Source organism: Rosa rugosa, chromosome 3 (assembly GCF_958449725.1).
Source record: "Rosa rugosa chromosome 3, drRosRugo1.1, whole genome shotgun sequence".
Taxonomy (NCBI): Eukaryota; Viridiplantae; Streptophyta; class Magnoliopsida; order Rosales; family Rosaceae; genus Rosa; species Rosa rugosa.
In genome coordinates, this window is record NC_084822.1 from 33,668,520 (window position 1) to 33,692,616 (window position 24,097).

General features: G+C 41.0%; 1 protein-coding gene and 2 long non-coding RNA genes across 3 annotated transcripts; all 3 read right to left on the reverse strand.

Moving 5' to 3' along the window:
* Positions 1–8,512: 8,512 nt before the first annotated feature.
* Positions 8,513–12,038, reverse strand: LOC133739976 (uncharacterized). The gene is made up of 3 exons (XR_009860943.1): positions 10,557–12,038; positions 9,722–9,798; positions 8,513–8,791 (listed from the first exon to the last, which is right to left on the reverse strand). It is a non-coding gene; the product is annotated as an uncharacterized LOC133739976 (long non-coding RNA).
* A 3,882-nt stretch (positions 12,039–15,920) lies between these two features.
* Positions 15,921–18,834, reverse strand: LOC133735136 (uncharacterized). The gene is made up of 3 exons (XR_009858770.1): positions 18,080–18,834; positions 17,245–17,321; positions 15,921–16,314 (listed from the first exon to the last, which is right to left on the reverse strand). It is a non-coding gene; the product is annotated as an uncharacterized LOC133735136 (long non-coding RNA).
* A 1,339-nt stretch (positions 18,835–20,173) lies between these two features.
* Positions 20,174–21,987, reverse strand: LOC133739717 (UPF0496 protein 1-like). The gene is made up of 2 exons (XM_062167506.1): positions 21,624–21,987; positions 20,174–21,351 (listed from the first exon to the last, which is right to left on the reverse strand). The coding sequence occupies exon 2, from the start codon at positions 21,289–21,291 to the stop codon at positions 20,467–20,469; it is 825 nt and encodes a 274-aa protein (XP_062023490.1). The 5' UTR covers positions 21,292–21,351; positions 21,624–21,987; the 3' UTR covers positions 20,174–20,466.
* Between the last annotated feature and the right edge of the window lie 2,110 nt (positions 21,988–24,097).

The window sequence follows — 24,097 nt, forward strand, 5'->3', positions numbered from 1 at the left end:
GGATGGTTATGCCATTCGGATTGTCTAATGCACCCAGCACCTTTATGAGGCTTATGAACCAGGTTCTTCGTCCTTTTATTGGTTCCTTTGTCGTGGTGTATTTTGATGATATATTGATCTATAGCAGGACCAAAGAAGAGCATCTGGTACATTTGAGGCAGGTTTTGGGAGCTTTACAGGAAAATAAACTGTACATTAACCTGAAGAAGTGTACTTTCTGTACCAACAAGCTGTTAGTTCCCTCAATGAAGAACTATGTATCCCTAGTTCTTCATTGAGGGAGAAACTGATCAGAGATCTGCATGGAGGGGGATTGAGTGGCCACTTGGGCCGAGACAAAACTATTGCTAGCCTTGAGGAGAGGTATTTCTAGCCACAGTTGAAGAAGGATGTAGGAACTATTGTGTGGAAGTGCTACACCTGTCAGGTTTCTAAGGGTCAGTCCCAAAACACAGGTCTTTATCTACCTTTACCTGTTCCTGCGATATTTGGCAGGATCTTGCTATGGATTTTGTGTTGGGATTACCCCGTACCCAAAGGGGTGTGGATTCTGTGTTTGTGGTAGTTGACAGGTTCTCCAAGATGGCGCATTTCATAGCATGTAAGAAGACTGCTGATGCTTCTAATATAGCCAAACTGTTCTTCAGGGAGGTGGTTCGTTTGCATGGAGTACCCAAGTCCATTACTTCTGATAGAGATACGAAGTTCCTTAGTCACTTCTGGATTACTTTGTGGAGGATGTTTGGAACAGCTTTGAACCATAGCAGCACAGCTCATCCTCAAACTGATGGGCAGACAGAGGTTACTAACAGAACTTTGGGTAACATGGTCTGGAGTGTTTGTGGAGATCGACCCAAACAGTGGGATTATGCTTTGCCACAGGTGGAGTTTGCTTACAACAGTGCTGTGCATAGTGCAACAGGGAAGTCACCATTCTCCTTAGTTTATACTGCTGTTCCTCGACATGTGGTTGATTTAGTGAAGCTTCCTAAGGTTCCTGGTGTTAGTGTTGCTGCTGAGGGCATGGCTAGAGATGTGCAGGCTGTTAGAGACTAAGTTAAGGCCAAGCTGGAAGGAAGTAATGCTAAGTACAAAGCTGCAGCTGACAAACATCGAAGAGTTAAAGTGTTCCAAGAGGGTGATGACGTGATGGTGTTTCTGAGGAAGGAGAGATTTCCTGTTGGTACCTACAACAAGCTAAAGCCTAGAAAATATGGTCCTTTTAAGGTGTTAAGGAAGATCAACGACAATGCTTATGTTGTTGCCCTTCCTGATTCCATGGGCATTTCTAACACCTTTAATGTGGCTGATCTGCATGAGTTTCGTGAAGATGAGGTGCTTTATCCTGAAGAGAACTCGGGGTCGAGTTCTTCAGAGGTGGAGGAGACTGATGCAGAACGGATGACAGTCCAATTCGAAGAGCAGCTTGATCGTGCAAGAGGAGGAAAACGAAAAGTGACTAGTAGCCATGCCAAAGCTCGGTGTCTGATTGGGACGTGCCATAGCTTTCCGAAAAGGGAATCGCGCCAGGAACAAGACTCGTCGCTATGCCACAACCTGTGGGCTTTTTCGGGCTTTCGGGGTCGTTTAGGGCCTCAAAACTGCAATTTTCTAATTTTCGGTGTTTTGGTTTTCTAGTTTGTTTTTGGATTGTTTTCGTTTTTACCCATGGGCTTTAGGGTTTCATTGTTAGTCACCCTAGGGTTTCTTTTCTCTTATTTAAGCAACGTTAAACGGTTGCAGAACTATCTTTCATCTTATTATCAACCAAATAGAGAATTTTCTCTTTTATCTCTGGTGGATTCCAGAACCCTTGTTTAGGTTTATCGCTTGTAAACCTAGTTTATCATTCCGACTGTGTCAAAATGTCTTCCTCGAAATTCCAATCTTAGGAGCTCTTGTTCCTTCCCAAATCTCCTCCTAGCATGCTGAAAAATTTGCAGAAATTAAGGCTAAAGAGTTTGATGAGAAGATGAAGAACAAGTATGGACAGAGGGTGAAGCCTGAGTCTCTGAGTTGTTTGTATGGGTCACTGTGGTTGTGGCCATTGGGTTATGTATGTGAAGTAAAGCTTATGAAAAATAAAATAAAATGGATGATTTGGATTGGATTCAAGGACATGAACATGACATGAACAGTTGCTGTGTTTTTGTTTTTGCTATTTTGGCGTCTTGGTTAATGGTTATTATGGGTTCAAGAGGAGGAGGAGGAGATCGCAGCAACAAAACAAAGGAAGAAGAAGAAAAGGAGAGAGAAAATTGTAAAAAAAAAAAAAAAAAATTATGGGGTCATTTAAGTCATTTCATGGCAGTTTTAGGGCCCACATGCTTGCCACGTCACACATCTAACGGAGCCGTCAGCAAAATCTGACGGAAGTACCTCATCGATAGCGAAATATGGGTTCAGGTATCACATTGGTAGCACTGAGAGTCTGGGTATCAACTTGGCCGGTGCACAAGAGTTGAGGCACTGATGGTGCATTTTTCTCCAAAATGAATAGCATATACCTCTAACAATGATAAGGCTTTGCTGCTGGAGATTATGGTTTATCAGGTTGGTATCTCTCTGTATCTGTAAAAGAACTTTATCAGTGTTAGTCCCAACAAATAAATCCTATCCGAGTTGCTAGTGCTAGTCATTTTATGTGGCTATAGACAACTTCAACCGCAATATGTTTATGTGATCAAAAATGCATATTGGAGCTAAAGATGTCAACTATGTTGTAAATCATTATGGCTATATCATGTAAATAGATATAGGGTAAATCATTATGTTGTTATAGGCTTACCCTTTCCATGTTTTATGGATGACTTTAGGAATCCTTGTTTTATGGAGGACTTTAGGGGTCCTTGTTTTATGGAGGACTTTAGGCTACATGTTCCCTATCTTCCACTATATGTAGTCCATTTCTCATCCATGTTATGAGGAGAATACAGAAAATACTACACTCCTTCTCTGCATCTAAACTCTCTCTCTCTCTCAAGTTCTTTGAAGCAAAGCTCTCTCCATTTTCTGCATGAAACACTTTCTATGTTCGTTTTACAACACGTTATCAGCACGACTAGCTCTAGGATTCGGATTGCCGATCGACAAGAGAAGAGGTGAATAACTCTTGGGTTGCAGAAAAGAAGAGGTTCATCATTCAATCAACATCAATCTACCAGCTCTACAACCAAGTATGTTTTTCCAAGCAAAAACAGATTTTACTGTTTCAGTTTACCTTCTGTCCTCTGTGTTCCCGTATTTATTTAAAATAGTAATTCAACTCCAAAATTCACCAAATTTTGTATGCTAGAGCCTCTGTGTGTTTACTGCATCTCTATAATTTTTCATATTTTTCTGGGTTGTTTTGGTTGGGATTTTGGTTTGTTTTTCGACTGCTATTCAGTAGAAGCTGCAATCACGATTTATGACTTTTATTGAAGCATCTAGTTTAACTTAATCATCTATGAGAGACACTTATTTCTCTTGCACTATAATTGGCATAATGGAATGAGTAAAAGGAAAATCAATAGCTTTTTAATTTAGCTATTAATTCATGTATATTGTGACAAATATCTATAAATACTTGTTTGGACTTTGTGATAATGATACATCTTTCCTTCATTATTTATTATGATAATGTTTTGTGGTGTTACCTGCTCATATTAAATTTAAATATTTTACCCGCTTAAATTCTTTGCATTAGAATATATATGTGCGGAATGCAGGTACTTAACGAACCGGAAGTTCACACACATAAACATTGAACCAAAATTTCATACATAAATATTGAACCAGAAGTTCACATATAGTATCGAACCTGTAGTTTTGACAACACTGAAATATTATGAATCTTTCCAAGTAGGCTCACCCAATTCGATGTGATGTCTAGGCAAGATACAATGAGGCTGTGTACTTAAGAGAGCCTCGCTCCACCCAAACCTCATACTCTTACCTGGTCGTATTTAATTGGAGTTACCAAAAGGGTTGAGTAATAACTTTTCATTCCTTGGCAGACCAGCTTGAGCCCAGCAGGCCCACTCTCCCTCTGCGGGACCTAGCAGCCTAGCAGGCCTCACACACCATTTGAATTACGCATGAAAGGCCGGGTCACAAGCTCGCAGACTAAGCCCGATAGGCTTCACTATCAAGCCCACTCCTTTGGTCCAGCAGAATCAAATAAAAGGAAAAATGATTTGATATTGTAAATAGATTCACCATATTTAATATGTGTAATTAATTGCCAGAAGCATTTATTCACATAATTGTGTGATAATTAATATGTTATTTTACTAGCATGCAATTAATATCTCAATTGATTTGTGATTTCCATTTATTCAATTTGTGAGATATTATTTCAATTTGCTCTATTCAATATTATTGTGTTACTTGTCTAAATTTTCGCAATAGAATATATGTGTAGAAAATGCAGGTACCTAATGAACTAGAAGTTCTAAATGAACCAGTAGTTCATACACATATCGAACTTGTAGTTTCGATAATGCCATTTAAGAAACTTGAAGTTTCCTTCATAAATTCACCACACATGATAAAACCAGTAGATTTTACATGTTTAATCCGATTTTTCATACCATGTTATAGAACCTGAAGTTCCTATTAGTTGCTTATGGACGATATTACCCAAAGCACTAAGATTATTTGTTCCTTTCCTGTAAGAAATACCAAATCTCAACAAACTTGACTTTGTTTCTTTGGAGGTTTCCGGAAGAAACTATCTAAAGTGGTTCAAGATGTGATAATTCATCTAACTGCAAAGAAGATGAGATCAACAATCAATGCTAACAATGTCGTCATTGAGGCTTTTAATATGAGTGCCATAATTTTCAAAGGAAACATATGGAGAAAACACTCCAAGTTGAGTATCCGATGAAGAGGATACACAGATTCTTTGGGTCGCTCTAGAAGAGCACTTTCACCATCAAATGACCATTTTCTTGCTTGAAGCAAGACATGATTGGCAGAACGAAATTAGCCCATATGACCGTCTGCCACTTGGCCAAAGCCCAAGAGGCCATGTAATCAGGCTCCACGTGGCCAAGGCCCACGTGGTAGGAACCATGATGCCATAACTCAGCAAGCCCGAGTTGAAAGGAACACTGGTCCGGCCCGCTGCCACCAGAATCGATCAGCATGATCTTTGTTATCAATGTGGAGGAATTGACTGCTGGTCCCGCACCTGTTGTGCGATAGCCTAAGCAGTAGATGAGTATTACGCCAGTCGCAGAACTCGAAATACCAACTTTATTAAAGGGTCATTTTCTATCAATTCCACACTAGAGATCATGGATTTTCAGGCAGTTACTGAACATACCGAGGATTAGAACTCGAAGACATGGGTATAATTGGCCCCTTGTGCCATATCTATTTCATCTTAATGAATGAAACATCTTCGGATTTTGGTGATTTATGTTTTCAATTATTTTGGATTATAGAAATGTGGTTATGTTCGAATATATTTAATTCAATAAACTTATTCATACATGTGATCCATTGAATTAAATAAATGAATAGGCATATTCTGTGGGGAAGTTTGTTGTCCGGTTAAAAGTGCTATTACGCACACCATACTCCGAGATCGGAGATATGTTTCAAACTTATTGCCCATGCATACCTCTGTGACAACCATATCAGGCCAATCCAACCTGATAGAGGGCTATGGCAAAGCCCACTTTATGTTGTCCAATGGTACTGAATTTACCATTAATGAGGCCTTATATTCTCCACGTTCCAGAAGAACGTTATTGAGTATTAAGGATATTCGAACCAACATTTATCACGTTGAAACCCCTAAGAAAAATGAGTGTAATATCTTTGCATAACCTCTGAATGTGCGGCCAGAAGCGTATATTGGAGAAATTGAAATTTGTTAGCCAGAAGCTAACCAATTCGAGCAACTACTTGCTATGGCATGACCATTTGGGACACCCAGGTCAAAGTATGATGCACCGTATCCTCAACTTATCACACGGGCATCCCCTTCTGAATAAGGGTCCTGTGTTTAGTAACACATTACGCCAAACTTGCTCGTTAGGAATGTTAAACTCTAGACCATCATGTGCAAAGACTAGTATATACACACACCATTTTTCTGCACAGAATGCAAGGAAAATTTGTGGACCTTTCCAACCACCATGCGGACAATTTAAATATTTCATGGTTGTGGTTGATGTATCGACAAAGTGATCACATGTTACACTATTGTCCACAAGAAAATGCTGCTTTTGCTAAACTCTCGCCCAGATCATGAAATTGTGGATCACCACTCGGATTATCCCATAAAGTCCATAAGACCTGATAATGCCGGAGAGTTTACAGATTGTCACTTTGATGAGACAGTCTTCCCGCCGTTAGGGGGAGATAAGAACGTTACCGTTCCTGATGAACGACGTGAATTGACGTGGAATGTCCCCACTATGTCTCATCTCGATCCCCGAACCGCACAATGCGATAGTGAAGTGCGGAGAATTCTAGATCTACAAAGTGTAGCCCAAAATATGCCAGACGCTTTCTCTGATCTAGCTAAAGTGACGAGATCACATATACCTGCTGCAAATGTGCCTGCAAGAATAGATGTCCCTGTAGGACGCATTGTCCCGGATGGACGAGGTACGACCATGGCGGCTAACCAGTCACATGTCCCTGCCCAGAAGCGAGGTAGACCACTAGGTTCGAAGGATTCCTATCCCCGGAAGAGGGTAAAACCAGCACAAACGAATCCACTAGACATCGCGATCTCAACTGATCCATCTCACGAGATAATTCCAGATTATGGGTCCGTCCTAGAAGAGACAACGTTGGGGGACGCTCCAACGTTTGAACCCACTCTCGAGAATAGAGAAATCTCGATAAATTATGCATGCTTAAGTGAGATTTGGAATCGAAATGAGATTATCATCGATGATATATTTGTATTCGCGGTAGCTACCGAAATTATAACTAGCGATGACATCGAACCTCGCTCCGTTGATAATGTCAACGTAGAGACGACTGGCCAAAATGGAAAGAAGCAATCCAGGTCAAATTAGATTCCTTGACAAAGAGAAAGGTGTTTTGGACCTGTTGTTCCTACACCTCCCCATGTTAAACCTGTAGAATTTAAATGGGTATTTATAAGGAAGCGTAATGAGAAAAATGAGATTGTGATACACAAAGCTCGTCTAGTGGCGCAAGAATTTTCTCAACGCCTTGTGATTGATTACGAGGACGCGTATTCTCCCGTAATGAACGTCATAACGTTCCACTACCTTATCAATTTGGTAGTTTCCGAAAAAACTGAATATGCAGCTTATGAATGTGGTCATAACTTATCTCTAGGGGGATCATAATACAGAAATATACCTGAAAGTTCCTGAAGAACTTAATATACCCGATGCAAATAGTTCTAGACCACGGAACACGCTCTCCATTAGTTTTGAGGCGTTCACTTTATGGATTGAAACAATCCAGACGGAGGTGGTATAACCGTCTAAGTGAATATTTAATCAGGATGGGATATGTGAATAATAAACCATGCCCATGCGTGTTTATTAAGGAAACAAGTTCCTAGTTTAGAATTGTGGCGGTCTATGTCAATGACATGAATTTGATCGATACTCCTGAAGAGATCAAGGAAACCGCAAAGCACCTGAAGTTGGAATTTGAGATGAAAGGCCTTGGGAGAACAAATTATTGTCTCGACCTGGAGCCCGAGCACAGTGCAGATCAAATTTTGGTCCATCAATCAAATTACATCCAGAAGATGTTAAGATGCTTTAATGAGGATAAAAGCAAGCACACCCATGGTCGTCTGAAGTCTAGAGAGAACCGTATCGTCCTGCAGATGATAACGAAGAGATATTGGTACCAGAAGTCTCATATCTAAGTGCAATAGGCGCATTATTGTACTTGGCTCAATGCCCTAGATAGGACATCTCATTCGATGTGAACTTGTTAGCTAGATATAGCTCTGCGCCAACACGCCGCCACTGGAATGGCATGAAGGACATTTTTCCGCTACCTTAGAGGTACAACGGATATGGGCTTATTCTATCCCTACGCATCAAGGAATGGATCAAACCCCCTTGATCCTCAGAATGATGCTCGCCTTGTTGGATATGCTGATATAGACTATCTATCAGACCCGCACAAGGCACGTTCCCAAACTGGTTATGTCTTTACCATTGGGAATACTGCAATTTCTTGGAGGTCTACGAAATAGACACTTGTTGCTACCTCTTCGAATCATGCTGAGATACTAGCTCTTCAAGAAGCAGTATGTGAATGTACATGGCTAAGAGCCGTTACAAAGCATGTTCGAAGCACATGTGGACTGCATTCCACCACTGATGAACCAACCATTATCTACGAGGATAATGCTGCTTACATAGAGCAGATGAAGACGGGTTTCATCAAAGGAGACAACACCAAACATATTGCACCGAAGTTCTTCTTCAATCAGCAACAACAGGAGCATCAGAAGATTGAAGTCAAGCAGATTCGATCTGAAGATAATCGTGCAGACCTCTTGTCACGCCCCGAATTTTGAATAACCAATTCAAATCCGAAACATGAATAAACAATTAATACAAATACGTTCTGAATTTTTTTCTCACAAACAAACACACCACTCGCCACTCAACACAAAAACTCGAAAACCTCGAGTTAATTATTACAATTCACTCTTACAAAGTAAAATTGCAAAGCTCTAAATGAGCATAACAAACCTCACAATATAATGCTGTAATTCACATAACACTACTCTAAGCAGCCCGATCACCGTCCTGGTTCTCCTGACCTGTAGGATTTCCCGCTACACAATTTGAATAGTGTACCGGGAGTTGCAACAACACAAAACCCGGTAAGCTTTTTACAGCCAGTATGAGTAAACAAGAAAGAACTGTTGATTTTAAATTACAATTCTTATAACTCAACAACACAACCAACAATCTCAACATCCACGACGCAAACGTCAAACCCATTCAATATCACCACTTTGGTCCTATCTCACAACACTATCACCACTTGGGTCCCATCCCATAACACGTTAGAGCTCTAACTGCCTCGTTACCTCTGACACCTTGGCCTAGGGTCAAGCAACGGCAAAAATACTTCGGTTAACACTATAACCGTCGCGCTTTGGACATCCCCGTCCTCAGCACCATATACTTCGGTTAATAATAAACCGTCGCGCTTTGGACATCCCCGTCCTCAGCACACAACTTCGGTTAATAATAAACCGTCGCACCTTGGACATCCCCGTCCTCAGTACACAAACACTCCGGTTATCCTTAACCGTCGAACTTCGGACACCTCATCCTCAGAACCCTACATTCTCTGACTCTATACATCCTCCAATGTAAATCATGAATATTAACAAGAACTCATCAATCATGTTCATCACATATAAATATGGTAAGTCACATGTCAATTTATAATAATTTAATCATCTCAATTTCACACTCTTCAATGTCACGCCATTCACATATAATCACGTAAATATATATATACGTAATTATCCGCTCAGGGATAATCACTAATACCAACTATAGTTCACACAAGAAAATCGTGAAATTCATTTTGTATAATTAAAATCATTTTACTTACCTATGGACCGTAATGGATCAAGTCCATATGATTTTAAAACAAATATTTATTCCATAAATATTTTCACGCAATTACGACAAAATAAGGTAATTAAATTTATTCGGTTCGTAATATGAACCACGTGAGGTTTACTCACCTCGATAATCCCGCTGCGTCTTCAATTCAGCTCAAAATACGATCCACAATCGTCCACCAACTCAAACCGTCAATAACCTAATCCAATAATGATCTTAACTTAGCCAACAACTCATAAATGTAATTAAACGACGATCCAACGGTCAGATCTGAATATAATGATGATCCAACGGTCGGATTCAAATTAAACGATGATCCAACGGTCGGATCTGAATTTAATGATGATCCAACGGTCGGATCCTCACGGATCGCCCTTAGGATCATCCTCCAAAATTATCACGAAGATCCAACGGTCAGATCTTCCTGAATCGCCCTTACTAACATCTCCACAAAATTATATGAAAATCCGACGGTCGGATTCTCACGAATCGCCTTCCGAATAACTATTTCTCAATTATACGAAGATCCAACGGTCGGATCTTCGCCCGTGACCTCACAAAGTCATCGGGACAGTCATACGATCAACATACTAAAATTTGAAGTAAAACCGATGGTCTGATCTTCACAGATCGTAAACCGAAGATAAAACGTAAAAACCGTAAATAGTAACGTAAAAACGTAAATCCACTATTTATCAACTTTTTCTAACATGACCATGTTATATATCAAAACGCTCGTAAGGATGCGTAGATCATCACCTAGATAATAAAAACTCAAAATATGGTCGAATACGCCGCCACAAGCGGCGGTCAGTGGGCGGTCAACGGCGGTCAACGCGGCGGTCAACCACCTCCGATGCAAAAGTCGTCAACTACAAACTTGTTCAAAATGACGAGTTGATCCACTTTCATAACTAGCATGAAGTCTGAAAACGAAAGGAAGTGGTCGGAAATTACCTAGAACAGTCGAGGTGGCCGGAAAATTTCCAGAATCCGGCGAAATTTGCAGAATCCGGCAAGGCTTGATTTCGACGTCAAAACTTCAATTTCAGGCTTCGATTCCTTCTAGAGAGTTGTTAAGAAACTCAAGACGAACGCATTGGTTCAAGAATCACAGAAAAATATGGTCTGTAGCTCGAGATATACCGATCGAAAGCTTCGGTGGTCGGAAAATTTGCAGAATTTTGCAGAATCCGGCGAGGGCTCCGATCGACGTAAAAACTTCAATTTCAGGCCTCGATGCCTTCTAGAGAGTTGTTAACAACATCAAGGGGAACCCACTGGAAAAAGAATCAATCAAAACGATGCACTACAGCTCGAGATATACCGATCGAAGCTTCGGTTTTCGATTTGATCGGGTCTGGCTTCCAGCCGCCACCACGAGTAGCGCCGCCGTGCAAGGCCACTTCTGGGAGCTTCAGGACGTTGAGGCGAGCTCGTGGGTGAAGTTTGGTGAGGATTGTTGGCCGGTAGCTTGAGATATCAAGCTTGGAACCAAAACGAGCTCAAACCGGGCGGAGCTTCCCGCCGCCGCTGGTGGCCGTGTCGTGGTTCAAGGCTGCCACCTGCAGCTGCGCAAGGTCGAGGCGAAGCTATAGGAAGTGTTCTGGTCTTGATTGGTGGCCGGTGGAGTGAGAGAGAGTTTGGAGAAGTTTTGCTCTGTTTTGGGTGGTTTCGGACGTGAGAGAGAGAGAATTCGTTTCTTAGCTTAATTGATTCGTTCTTCCACTCATGCATAATCATGTTAAAGCACCGGCCTTCAAATTATGCAATTGTCCACTAACCTTAAATCACGGAACCGGTGTTTGCCACCAAATTGTTTGATTAAAAAAAACTAGGTTATTACAATCTACCCTCCTTAAAGAAATTTCGTCCCGAAATTTAAGCGCAAGTTAATTGCTCTCGATTACAGTTAACCTAACCATCGAATCTCCATCTTTCCCAAAACTGTAGTAATCTACAAAACCACAGCCCTTTGTATAAAAATACATTCCTATGGCCACTAAATCCTTTCATCACAAACGTAAACTCACACAACGAGAATTCACAAATGAAATCCTCATCCCCACTTAAGTCATCAACATGACATTCCTTCACCGCATCATTTCTCAAAATTACAACACAACAATTGCCTCAAGCAACCCACACTCAAATCACCACGTGGCATTGCACATATAGCTGTTTTCACACAGATCGTCATCCTGTACTGGCATACAAGCACAGTAAACACTCCCACAAAGCGTTTCGCTTCTCAATTAGCATCACTCAAAACAAATCATTCTCAAAAGCACGCCAATAAAACATGTCACCCAGTGATGATGACTTGGGCTTGCTCAATCCTTGGGCTAAGCATTAGGGCTGGCCAATTGGGCCGAAGAAACCGAACCATCCACATTTAGAACCGGCTCGAACCAATTTGGGTTTAACATTTGGGCCTACCATTCGGGCCGAACAATTGGGCTTACCATTTGGGCCTACCATTTGGGCTTACTATTTGGGCCTACCAATCGGCCCACCAACTTCCAGCTCGGCTACGGTATGAAATTGTACATACCGTATATACGTATGCATACCGTACAGATCGTATATACGTATGCATACCGTACAACTGTATATTCGTATGCATACCGTACAGACCGTATATACGTATGCATACTGTACAACTGTATATAAGTATACATACCGTACAGACCGTATATACGTATGTATACCGTACATACCGTATATACGTCCGTATATCAAGCATATACGAGATCCAAAAATATTTGTAAGAGGTAAGGTTCGAACTCCCGACCTCAAACACGAAGGTTTTGCTCCCAACCACTGAAGCAAGAGCTGCCTTCATTAATATATGCTCACGTGTTATATTTATTATGTCATAAGCGACATAAATAAAATAACGGGGGAGGCAAGGTTCGAAACCTTAACCTGCTGCACAAGGGCTTTGCCCACCAACCACTGGAGCACAAGCTGTGCTTAATATAATGTGTACAAATGTTTTACTTATTATGTCATAAGCGAACATAATAAAAATAAACGAGAGGCAAGGTTCGAACCTCTGACCTCTTGTACATGAGCCTTGCTCTTCAACCACTAGAGCACCAGCTGCTCTCGTTACTATCCATGCAACTTCTTTTATTTATTCTATCATAAGCGATAGAATAACAACAAACTGTCGGTACACTCCACGTGCCACGACACGTCTCTTCCGTGATTTACGGAAAGCAAATCACTTTCGGCTAAAGCTGTCTGCCACAGCGTCTCGAGGTTCGGCCTGTCCCCTTACACGCTCAACACGCGCCAACAGCTTTTCCGGGTTTCGGGGCGACTTTAATCCAACGCGTGGATTCAAATTCTGAGATCGTTCATCCAACGGTGGAGATCTGCTCACCTTGTTCTATAAATAGGTGCATTCTGGAGAAAAACTGTTCACTCCAAAAGAAAAGAAATTTTTCTTCCGAGCTCAAGTCTTTCTCTCTCAACTCTTCAGCCTTTCTCTTCTCAAATCCTTTCTTCATCAATTTCAATCCTTCTCTTCTGATCTTCTCTCCCATCTAGTTGATTCAATCCCATCTTTCCTCTGAACTTTCAGATCTTCAATATTTTCCTCCAAATCTTCAATCCTTCTTTCTCAGATCTTTTCTTCCATTTGAAGATTCGATCTCATCTTTCCTCTGAGAATCTCAGATCTCCAATCACCAGTTCAACAACTCCAATCCTTCTAACAAAATCTCCCTCAAACACTAAACCATGTATTCCTCGATTTCCACATCCTCTCACCCCATGACCCAAGAGCCACGAACTCTGCAACTAATGGAGCTCCAAACCCCGCAACAAATGGAACCACAACAACAGCAACCAACAGAGGAGGGAGGAAACACCCAAGCAGCTGGAAGTAGTGCCAACATGGATTTCTGGCGAAGCCGTACCAGGTGGATTCCTACTCCAGAACAAATAAGAATCCTCAAGGATCTTTACTATGTCAAGGGATTTAAGTGCCCAACTACAGAGCAGATTCACGAGATCTGTCTCCAGCTGAACCAGTATGGGCATGTTGAGGGTAAGAACATTTACTTTTGGTTCCAGAACGTCAGGGCTCGAGAGAAGCAGATGAATAGGTGTAATCAGGCTGCTCCAGTGCCCATGAGAACTAGTTCTCTTGGTACTGGTAGATCCATTGATCTCAATTTTGGGTCCACTGGTTCTACTGGTGCTGGTGGATCCATCGACATCAATTTTGGGCCAGCTGGTGGATCCATTGACATCAATTTTGGGTCCACTAGTTCTACTGATGATGGTAGATCCATTGATCTCAACTTTGGTTCCACCTATTCTACTGGTAATGAAGGATTTCTTGATTTAAATTCTGTTTCATATTCTTCCTCACACTTCAACACTAATACTAGTACAACTCTTTTGGCACAACAGGAGGACAAACATCCCTGCAACAACGAGGAGGAGATCACCAGGAGGTTCAAACTCTTCCTCTGTTCCCCGTGCACGGCGAGGACGTCTTTGGTAACCTGAAGGCTACTTCCGAGGAAGGTAGCGCTTTTGGTTACTATTCTGGTGGCTCAGGCGGTTACCACAGTGGCTCAAACGTTTCTCTTGAGCTCAGCCTCAACCCATCCGGAGCTGCTGACTAGGCTTAGTATAGAATAGTCCTCGTTTCCCTTTTTGTAATATAAAATCAATAAGATTGTGTGCATGTTTTCTTTTCTTTTTGTTTAACCAACAACAACACCAAGGATCGAACCTTGGTCACTCAATACTCTTTTCAAAAACCATCGAGAACTCTGCTGCACACATCTTTCATAATGATGCAATAAAAACAATCACTCAAAACCTAGCAATCAATTAAATCACACAGAGGTCAAGCTAGTATCCTCTGAGTCAAACCAAACACAATAATTTCGTCGCTAGAATTAGGGATTAATAAAGCTAAACACTTCCTGAGTTAGTTAGGAAAAACCCACATCTTTAGAGTTACACTTACAACTCTAAAAAAAATCTCGATCATTCCATCTATCAATTGCTTCAACAAGCAATATGTACCATCTTAGCATCCACTAATCGATACTGGTACAACACTCAGTATCTCACCCACGAATCACCTCACTGCTCATTTGGTGGTAAGTCAACATCTAGTGGTCAAAATTCTGTGATTATAGCACTTCACACTAACCACGTCATAATCCATAATCTGTCCTCACAACAGTATCTGGCCTCATAAATTAGTTATACAACCCTAGCACTCCTAGAGTTGAAAACAACGTTATTACCTAAGCTCATACATCAACACAATGTCTCTTCACAGTCAATCCTATCACGAGGTCATATCAATCTTTCCATAAGTCAACCATACACAAAATCCATCATAGTAACAACGAATTATGCATCACAACTCAACAATAGTCAGTGAAGCAGCACTCCACAATAATTTCCAATACCATCCGCAGACCTCAAACCACACCCCGACATTTAGCTAATATATAGTAGCTATCCTAAACACCAAACAACTGAGCATGAATGAATGCTCCATTATAACACAATTCCATCACTAAGCAACCAATAACTGCTAAGTATTCTTCAACTCAAAACATCTGCATATCCAACTAATGGAAAGTATCACAACTACTAGTCAAATACTCGTAACGACTTTAGATACAAGCATTGGTCAAACACCATGACCCCAACAACCAACGACTACAATGCACATAAGGATACTGTTTTTCGTGGAAACCATCCTCAATAACTCCACCAGAGTTTAATCCAAAGGTTCCCATTCCTCAAAGGTTATAACTCAAAGAAGCTACACAAACTCCACCACTTCACTTACAAAGTCAACCTATGCCATGATCACTTAACATACTACCCTTATTAAAGGTAACATAAGTATCTCCCAAATTACATCACTACACTCGTACACCAATATAGTCTTGAGAATTCTGTCTCATAATCTCTCACACTCCTATCATCTTGAGTTGGTGAGATCAATTCTCTTTTCAACTATTCCTAGGGTCTTAATCTCTTTCACCATTTCAACCCAAGAATAACATCCATCACATCAACTACAGGTAGACTAGGCAACTCAACCTCTAATGCCTCCACCTCATCCTCAACTGTCTCCATAGAAAGATCCTGTCCCTACATCAGACTCGACCTCTACCTCACCGACTCATCAGAGTTAAATCCAGAGGTTCCTATTCCTCGAAGATCACAACTCGCGGAAACTAAACTTATTCTAATACGAACTTAGTAGACAACTCTACCATCCTACGGACTTACACGTTGTCTAGACCCCATACTAAGACATACCCAATGATTATACCAGTACCGAAGAGTATATGATGGGGATCCGCTGCAGACGGGCCATCACTCGGGAGGTACTGATTATCACCAAATATGTACCTTACGCTCTGATACCAAACTGTCACGCCCCGAATTTTGAATAACCAATTCAAATCCGAAACATGAATAAACAATTAATACAAATACGTTCTGAATTTTTTTCTCACAAACAAACACACCACTCGCCACTCAACACAAAAACTCGAAAACCTCGAGTTAATTATTACAATTCACTCTTACAAAGTAAAATTGCAAAGCTCTAAATGAGCATAACAAACCTCACAATATAATGCTGTAATTCACATAACACTACTCTAAGCAGCCCGATCACCGTCCTGGTTCTCCTGACCTGTAGGATTTCCCGCTACACAATTTGAATAGTGTACCGGGAGTTGCAACAACACAAAACCCGGTAAGCTTTTTACAGCCAGTATGAGTAAACAAGAAAGAACTGTTGATTTTAAATTACAATTCTTATAACTCAACAACACAACCAACAATCTCAACATCCACGACGCAAACGTCAAACCCATTCAATATCACCACTTTGGTCCTATCTCACAACACTATCACCACTTGGGTCCCATCCCATAACACGTTAGAGCTCTAACTGCCTCGTTACCTCTGACACCTTGGCCTAGGGTCAAGCAACGGCAAAAATACTTCGGTTAACACTATAACCGTCGCGCTTTGGACATCCCCGTCCTCAGCACCATATACTTCGGTTAATAATAAACCGTCGCGCTTTGGACATCCCCGTCCTCAGCACACAACTTCGGTTAATAATAAACCGTCGCACCTTGGACATCCCCGTCCTCAGTACACAAACACTCCGGTTATCCTTAACCGTCGAACTTCGGACACCTCATCCTCAGAACCCTACATTCTCTGACTCTATACATCCTCCAATGTAAATCATGAATATTAACAAGAACTCATCAATCATGTTCATCACATATAAATATGGTAAGTCACATGTCAATTTATAATAATTTAATCATCTCAATTTCACACTCTTCAATGTCACGCCATTCACATATAATCACGTAAATATATATATACGTAATTATCCGCTCAGGGATAATCACTAATACCAACTATAGTTCACACAAGAAAATCGTGAAATTCATTTTGTATAATTAAAATCATTTTACTTACCTATGGACCGTAATGGATCAAGTCCATATGATTTTAAAACAAATATTTATTCCATAAATATTTTCACGCAATTACGACAAAATAAGGTAATTAAATTTATTCGGTTCGTAATATGAACCACGTGAGGTTTACTCACCTCGATAATCCCGCTGCGTCTTCAATTCAGCTCAAAATACGATCCACAATCGTCCACCAACTCAAACCGTCAATAACCTAATCCAATAATGATCTTAACTTAGCCAACAACTCATAAATGTAATTAAACGACGATCCAACGGTCAGATCTGAATATAATGATGATCCAACGGTCGGATTCAAATTAAACGATGATCCAACGGTCGGATCTGAATTTAATGATGATCCAACGGTCGGATCCTCACGGATCGCCCTTAGGATCATCCTCCAAAATTATCACGAAGATCCAACGGTCAGATCTTCCTGAATCGCCCTTACTAACATCTCCACAAAATTATATGAAAATCCGACGGTCGGATTCTCACGAATCGCCTTCCGAATAACTATTTCTCAATTATACGAAGATCCAACGGTCGGATCTTCGCCCGTGACCTCACAAAGTCATCGGGACAGTCATACGATCAACATACTAAAATTTGAAGTAAAACCGATGGTCTGATCTTCACAGATCGTAAACCGAAGATAAAACGTAAAAACCGTAAATAGTAACGTAAAAACGTAAATCCACTATTTATCAACTTTTTCTAACATGACCATGTTATATATCAAAACGCTCGTAAGGATGCGTAGATCATCACCTAGATAATAAAAACTCAAAATATGGTCGAATACGCCGCCACAAGCGGCGGTCAGTGGGCGGTCAACGGCGGTCAACGCGGCGGTCAACCACCTCCGATGCAAAAGTCGTCAACTACAAACTTGTTCAAAATGACGAGTTGATCCACTTTCATAACTAGCATGAAGTCTGAAAACGAAAGGAAGTGGTCGGAAATTACCTAGAACAGTCGAGGTGGCCGGAAAATTTCCAGAATCCGGCGAAATTTGCAGAATCCGGCAAGGCTTGATTTCGACGTCAAAACTTCAATTTCAGGCTTCGATTCCTTCTAGAGAGTTGTTAAGAAACTCAAGACGAACGCATTGGTTCAAGAATCACAGAAAAATATGGTCTGTAGCTCGAGATATACCGATCGAAAGCTTCGGTGGTCGGAAAATTTGCAGAATTTTGCAGAATCCGGCGAGGGCTCCGATCGACGTAAAAACTTCAATTTCAGGCCTCGATGCCTTCTAGAGAGTTGTTAACAACATCAAGGGGAACCCACTGGAAAAAGAATCAATCAAAACGATGCACTACAGCTCGAGATATACCGATCGAAGCTTCGGTTTTCGATTTGATCGGGTCTGGCTTCCAGCCGCCACCACGAGTAGCGCCGCCGTGCAAGGCCACTTCTGGGAGCTTCAGGACGTTGAGGCGAGCTCGTGGGTGAAGTTTGGTGAGGATTGTTGGCCGGTAGCTTGAGATATCAAGCTTGGAACCAAAACGAGCTCAAACCGGGCGGAGCTTCCCGCCGCCGCTGGTGGCCGTGTCGTGGTTCAAGGCTGCCACCTGCAGCTGCGCAAGGTCGAGGCGAAGCTATAGGAAGTGTTCTGGTCTTGATTGGTGGCCGGTGGAGTGAGAGAGAGTTTGGAGAAGTTTTGCTCTGTTTTGGGTGGTTTCGGACGTGAGAGAGAGAGAATTCGTTTCTTAGCTTAATTGATTCGTTCTTCCACTCATGCATAATCATGTTAAAGCACCGGCCTTCAAATTATGCAATTGTCCACTAACCTTAAATCACGGAACCGGTGTTTGCCACCAAATTGTTTGATTAAAAAAAACTAGGTTATTACACCTCTTTACCAAGTCACTACCAAAGTCTACATTCCAGAAGCATGTTCAAGGTATTGGTCTACGTAAACTATCTGAATTACCTAACATGTAATTTTCAGGGGGAGTCGAAATCAGGGGGAGTATCCCGAAGCATATACACTTGACCATCGTGTACTCTTTTCGTCCTTCGTCCAGGGTTATTTTGTCCCACTGGGTTTTGTTACCTGGCAAGGTTTTAACGAGACACATCTTTAGAATGGTCACCCCACTTATACTACATCCTGAAGATGCTTTGATTTGACATATATGCATTTGCTCATTTTTCCCTTCGACCACGGGTTTCTCCCACTGGGTTTACCGGGCAAGGTTTTGGTGTAGCAAATCTAAATGCATCCCTCTCGTAGACATACTACCTACTTATGATGCTAATAAGAAGACTCCACTTATCTCCGAAGCTGTGATATTACTACTCCACACTCATACGCGTTGTGCTCTTTTTCTCCTTCGACCAAGGTTGTTTTTTTCCCACAGGGTTTTTATTACTTGGCAAGGTTTTTGATGAGACAACTTAGAAGCGCACAACCCATGCAACACTATTGACATGAAATATCCAAGGGGGAGTGTTGTAAATCATTATGGCTATATCATGTAAATAGATATAGGGTAAATCATTATGTTGTTATAGGCTTACCCTTTCCATGTTTTATGGATGACTTTAGGAATCCTTGTTTTATGGAGGACTTTAGGGGTCCTTGTTTTATGGAGGACTTTAGGCTACATGTTCCCTATCTTCCACTATATGTAGTCCATTTCTCATCCATGTTATGAGGAGAATACAGAAAATACTACACTCCTTCTCTGCATCTAAACTCTCTCTCTCTCTCAAGTTCTTTGAAGCAAAGCTCTCTCCATTTTCTGCATGAAACACTTTCTATGTTCGTTTTACAACAAACTATATATTTGTTAGTTAAAGGGGGCTTTTGCTCATTAGGTGAGTATTGTAAAGGGTCCTTGGAAGCAAAATATTGATAGGGACTTACATTGGCTTTGACTGACTTAAAGCCTGGGATTACCATAAACCCAAGAAGAGGTTTTCAAAAACTCCAGATTTTATAATCCATAAAGGATATATTGAGCGGCACATATACGATATATGCAAAATTAGCAAGATCCAAAAAGCAGAATATGGATGAACTGGTGTTTCAAATTCCCACCTACCAAATAGTTCTTTGTGGCAAATTGATACCGTATTCAAATAAATAATCAACTAACAAATACGAAACAGAAACAATATGCACAATATAATCCGAAACAGCTGAAAGAAATTGCACTCCCCAGTCCCCATTATGTCCACTCAAATAAAGAAATAATCAACGGGTGGAGTTGCTCTAAAGGGAGCCCGAATGTTTTGGCCTAGCCTCTTTTGTAATTGGCCTTGACAAAATAATCTTTACACTAAAATCTTTAATCTCTCACACAGAGTACTCTTTCATCTGCTCTTCATCATATGGTTGATGCTTATCTTCGCAGTTTCTTAGACACCTCATCTCTTGCCTTCAATATCATGGACTTACAATTCCTTGCTCTTTCCTTCAAATCATTAAGGTTCTTCAGTGGACTCTCGATCTCTTCCATAGTGAAGTCGTCTTCTCCCTCAATTACAGAGTTCAGAAGGTCCAAGAGTGAGTTTATGTTTTTTGAAACAACCCTGATACCTCTCTCAGTGTCTTGCAACTCCTTAAAGTGATGCATAATTTCTGGTTGCATGAAGCGAATCACATTGTCCTGATTCTCAAAAGGAGATTCTTTAATCCAAGATAGAGTCCAGTGTTGTCCGGCTAGTGTTGGGATAATAACAGCAGCAATGGCTAGAGCAATAAGTGGAGCAGCCAGAACTGCGGCCATAACTGTGCAAGCAAATTCAGCAGCCACAGCACCAATGAACACAACATAAGTGACCATCCTCAAACAGCGTCTCCAAGCGCGAGCACAACCAAACTTCTTGCCAGGCTTCTCTTTTTGGTTTGTCAATTCATCATACAAAACTTTTCGCTCGTTGATCAAATGTGTAACCTTTTCGAGCAACCTTTGATCCGCAGCAGAATGCTGCTTCAGTTCCTCTAAAATATTCCTCATGTAGCTGATATCACTTCCTCTGCCTTTTTCTTCCATCCCCTTAAGTTGAGTCATACATTTCTCATACGACTCGAGGAACTTGCCTAATTCAGTTAAGAAAGCCTTATCATTCTTGCAAGCCTCGTTATATGATCTCCAGATACCTCTATCACGCTTGCACATATTTTTAATCTTTCCGATTAACTTCATCACTCCCTTTCTTCCCATATGTTTGTATGCCAATAAACTACCACCTTCTTTGAAATCAAAAAAGCATTTCGATCTCAACTGCCATGCCATGTTACAAAAAATTTCAGTATCTAATTATTTTCTCGATTGCCAAAATAAATCTAATTGTTTTTCTCTTGTTGGAAAATGAATACATGCATACGAGAGAAAGAGAAACTACTCTGCGAATTCAATAGCAAGTATTAATATAACAGACAGTCAGACACTGAAGAAAAGATCAATAGAAGCTGGATGAGATCTGATAAAGGAGTGTAACATGTGTAATTATATAGAGTACACACAGACACGTATATATTAGAAAAGGATTATACCTGCTTGCTCAGGTAACCAACAGCTTTGCAGCTAGCTGATCGAGCTTATAATCAAGCATTCCCCAGTGGATTGAGCTATGGATGGATGACTCTGGACTTAATTGCTTCACCTTTTTATAAGGAAAACTATAAGCTATGAATTAAGTACTGTTGTGGTTGGTTATAACTCATTCAAGCGAGAGACGACCACATTGTGATGATTAGTAAGGATCTCATCTTAAGTAATCGATTGCTTCGCTGGTTTGCATGATCCATGGATCTATATTCTAACCTAGCTAGCTAGTGGTCGCCGTTGTCTTTATTCGATGATTCCTCAGAAAGAAATTGACAGGAGAGAATAATAACTTTTGTATAACTGCTTGATGTGTTTGTGTACATGTTATTTGTACAATAATTGATGAAGACCTAGCTACTACTAGACAATACACATGTGCTAACTGAAGGAGTTGTCTGATGTACAATTGAATTGTGTGGTTTGGATGAAGTCTGGAACTGACATATGTCTTGTACTATTAATACAGTGCACGAGTTGTCTGCTCTTGTGGGGAAGAATTCCAGATAGTTCCTTTGAGTAAGGATTGCCTATGTGCATCCTCATTGCTGAGGCTACTGTGCTGATCATCTTGCTGTGAGATTATAGTGTTATTATCCTCGTCACCCCCGGTCACTTGTCTCTTTTGCTAACTCGTAGTGTGCAGTTTTGTCTTCTAACTCTTCTTTTACAGTCGCCCAGCCAATAAAAAAAACAGAGACTCCAATAATAGTCCAACATTTCTGTGCTCTATTAATTAATTTAATTTAATTAATTAATTAAATTTTTTTTTTTTTGGAATCAACATCACAACGATTGTCATTATCTCAAGCCAGACTGTCAACGCTAGATAAATTTCCACTGCATAATTCATAAGTAAGAAAATAATGGCACATACATGACACCACTCATTTAACATTCATGCTCACTTGTTCAAAGTGAACCTATAAACTATGACAAATGCATAGTAAATAGGCTAAGCTAAAAATAAAGAAAAGCTTAAATTTTCTCGTTGCCCTTGATGCTAGGGCTAGGAGGTGTTGTAAGATAGGCATAGCAAAGTTTTTGAGCTTTAGTCACCTTCTTTGACTTGGGCCGGTTCTTGTTTTTGGATCCCAAAGTTCTCCCGCGCTTTTTCTTTGGAGCAGCATGCTTAGCCAAATGTTCCTTTGTAATAACCGACCTATACTTTTAATAAAAGAAAAATGGTGGCAGACAACTTTCTGGTTTTAGGCAGTAAAGATCGGAGCCTTGTCTCTTTCATGATTATGCATGATTGACGAGAGCTAGCAAGCAGACTATCATCTCTCTCACTCACACTGTTTCACTCCGAAAAACATAGCAATAGTTCTCCAGCCTTGTTCTTCCTCCATCAACCACCTCCAGACATCGGACCACTCCCTTTGGTTTCGCCTGAGGCTGCTCTACCTACTGGACGTCGTCTTTTCCTCCGACACGACCTCAAGGTCTGGCAACCAGCTCGAACCCGGTTGCACCCGAAATCGAACTAACTCATCCTCCTCGTGTTTCCGGCCATCAATCCTTACCAAACTTCATCCACAAGCTCGCCTCAACTTTCTGAACAGGCACCAAGAAGGACCAGACCTGGGTAGAACGATTTCACGTTCATCGGAGCTCGACTGGTTTAGATCGAAAAACAACCCTTCGATCCGTGTATCTCGAGCTACAGACCATATTTCTTTGTGATTATTAAACCACTGTGTTCACCTTGAGTTTCTTAACAACTCTCTAGAAGGGATCGAAGCCTGAAATTGAAATTTTGACGTCGAAATCAAGCCTTGCCGGATTCTGCAAATTTCGCCTGATTCTGGAAATTTTCCGGCCACCTCGACTGTTTTAGGTAATTTCAACCACTTCCGGTCATTTTCAGCTTACATGATAGTTATGAAAGTTGTTAAGCATGATGAGAGGAAGAGGAGCAGCCCGGCCCCGACACCATTGGAGGTGGTCGGCGGCGGCTCTGTCACTAACTCCGGCGTCCCTTTCCGGCCACCTCCGGGGGTCAAAAATATAGTTTCTGTGCATTTTTAGATTCTATATTTCAATACGATCATTTCGATATATTATACGTAATTTTCGGATATCGTATGATTTAGTTATGAATTTTTAAGTTTCGATCGATTTCGATCGTTAGATTTGTGATCTGTGAAATTAGGACCGTCAGATGGACTTGTAGTTTTGATATGATGATCTTATGACTGTTCCAGTGGCTTTGTGTGGTCATGGGCGAAGATCCGACCGTTGGATCTTCGTATAAATGCAAAACAGTGATTAGGGAGGCGATTCGTGAGAATCCGTCCGTCGGATTTTCGTATAAATTTGTGAAGATGTTAGTAAGGACGATTCAGGAAGATCTGACCGTTGGATCTTCGTGATGATTTTTGGAGGGTGATCCTAAGGGCGATCCGTGAGGATCCGACCG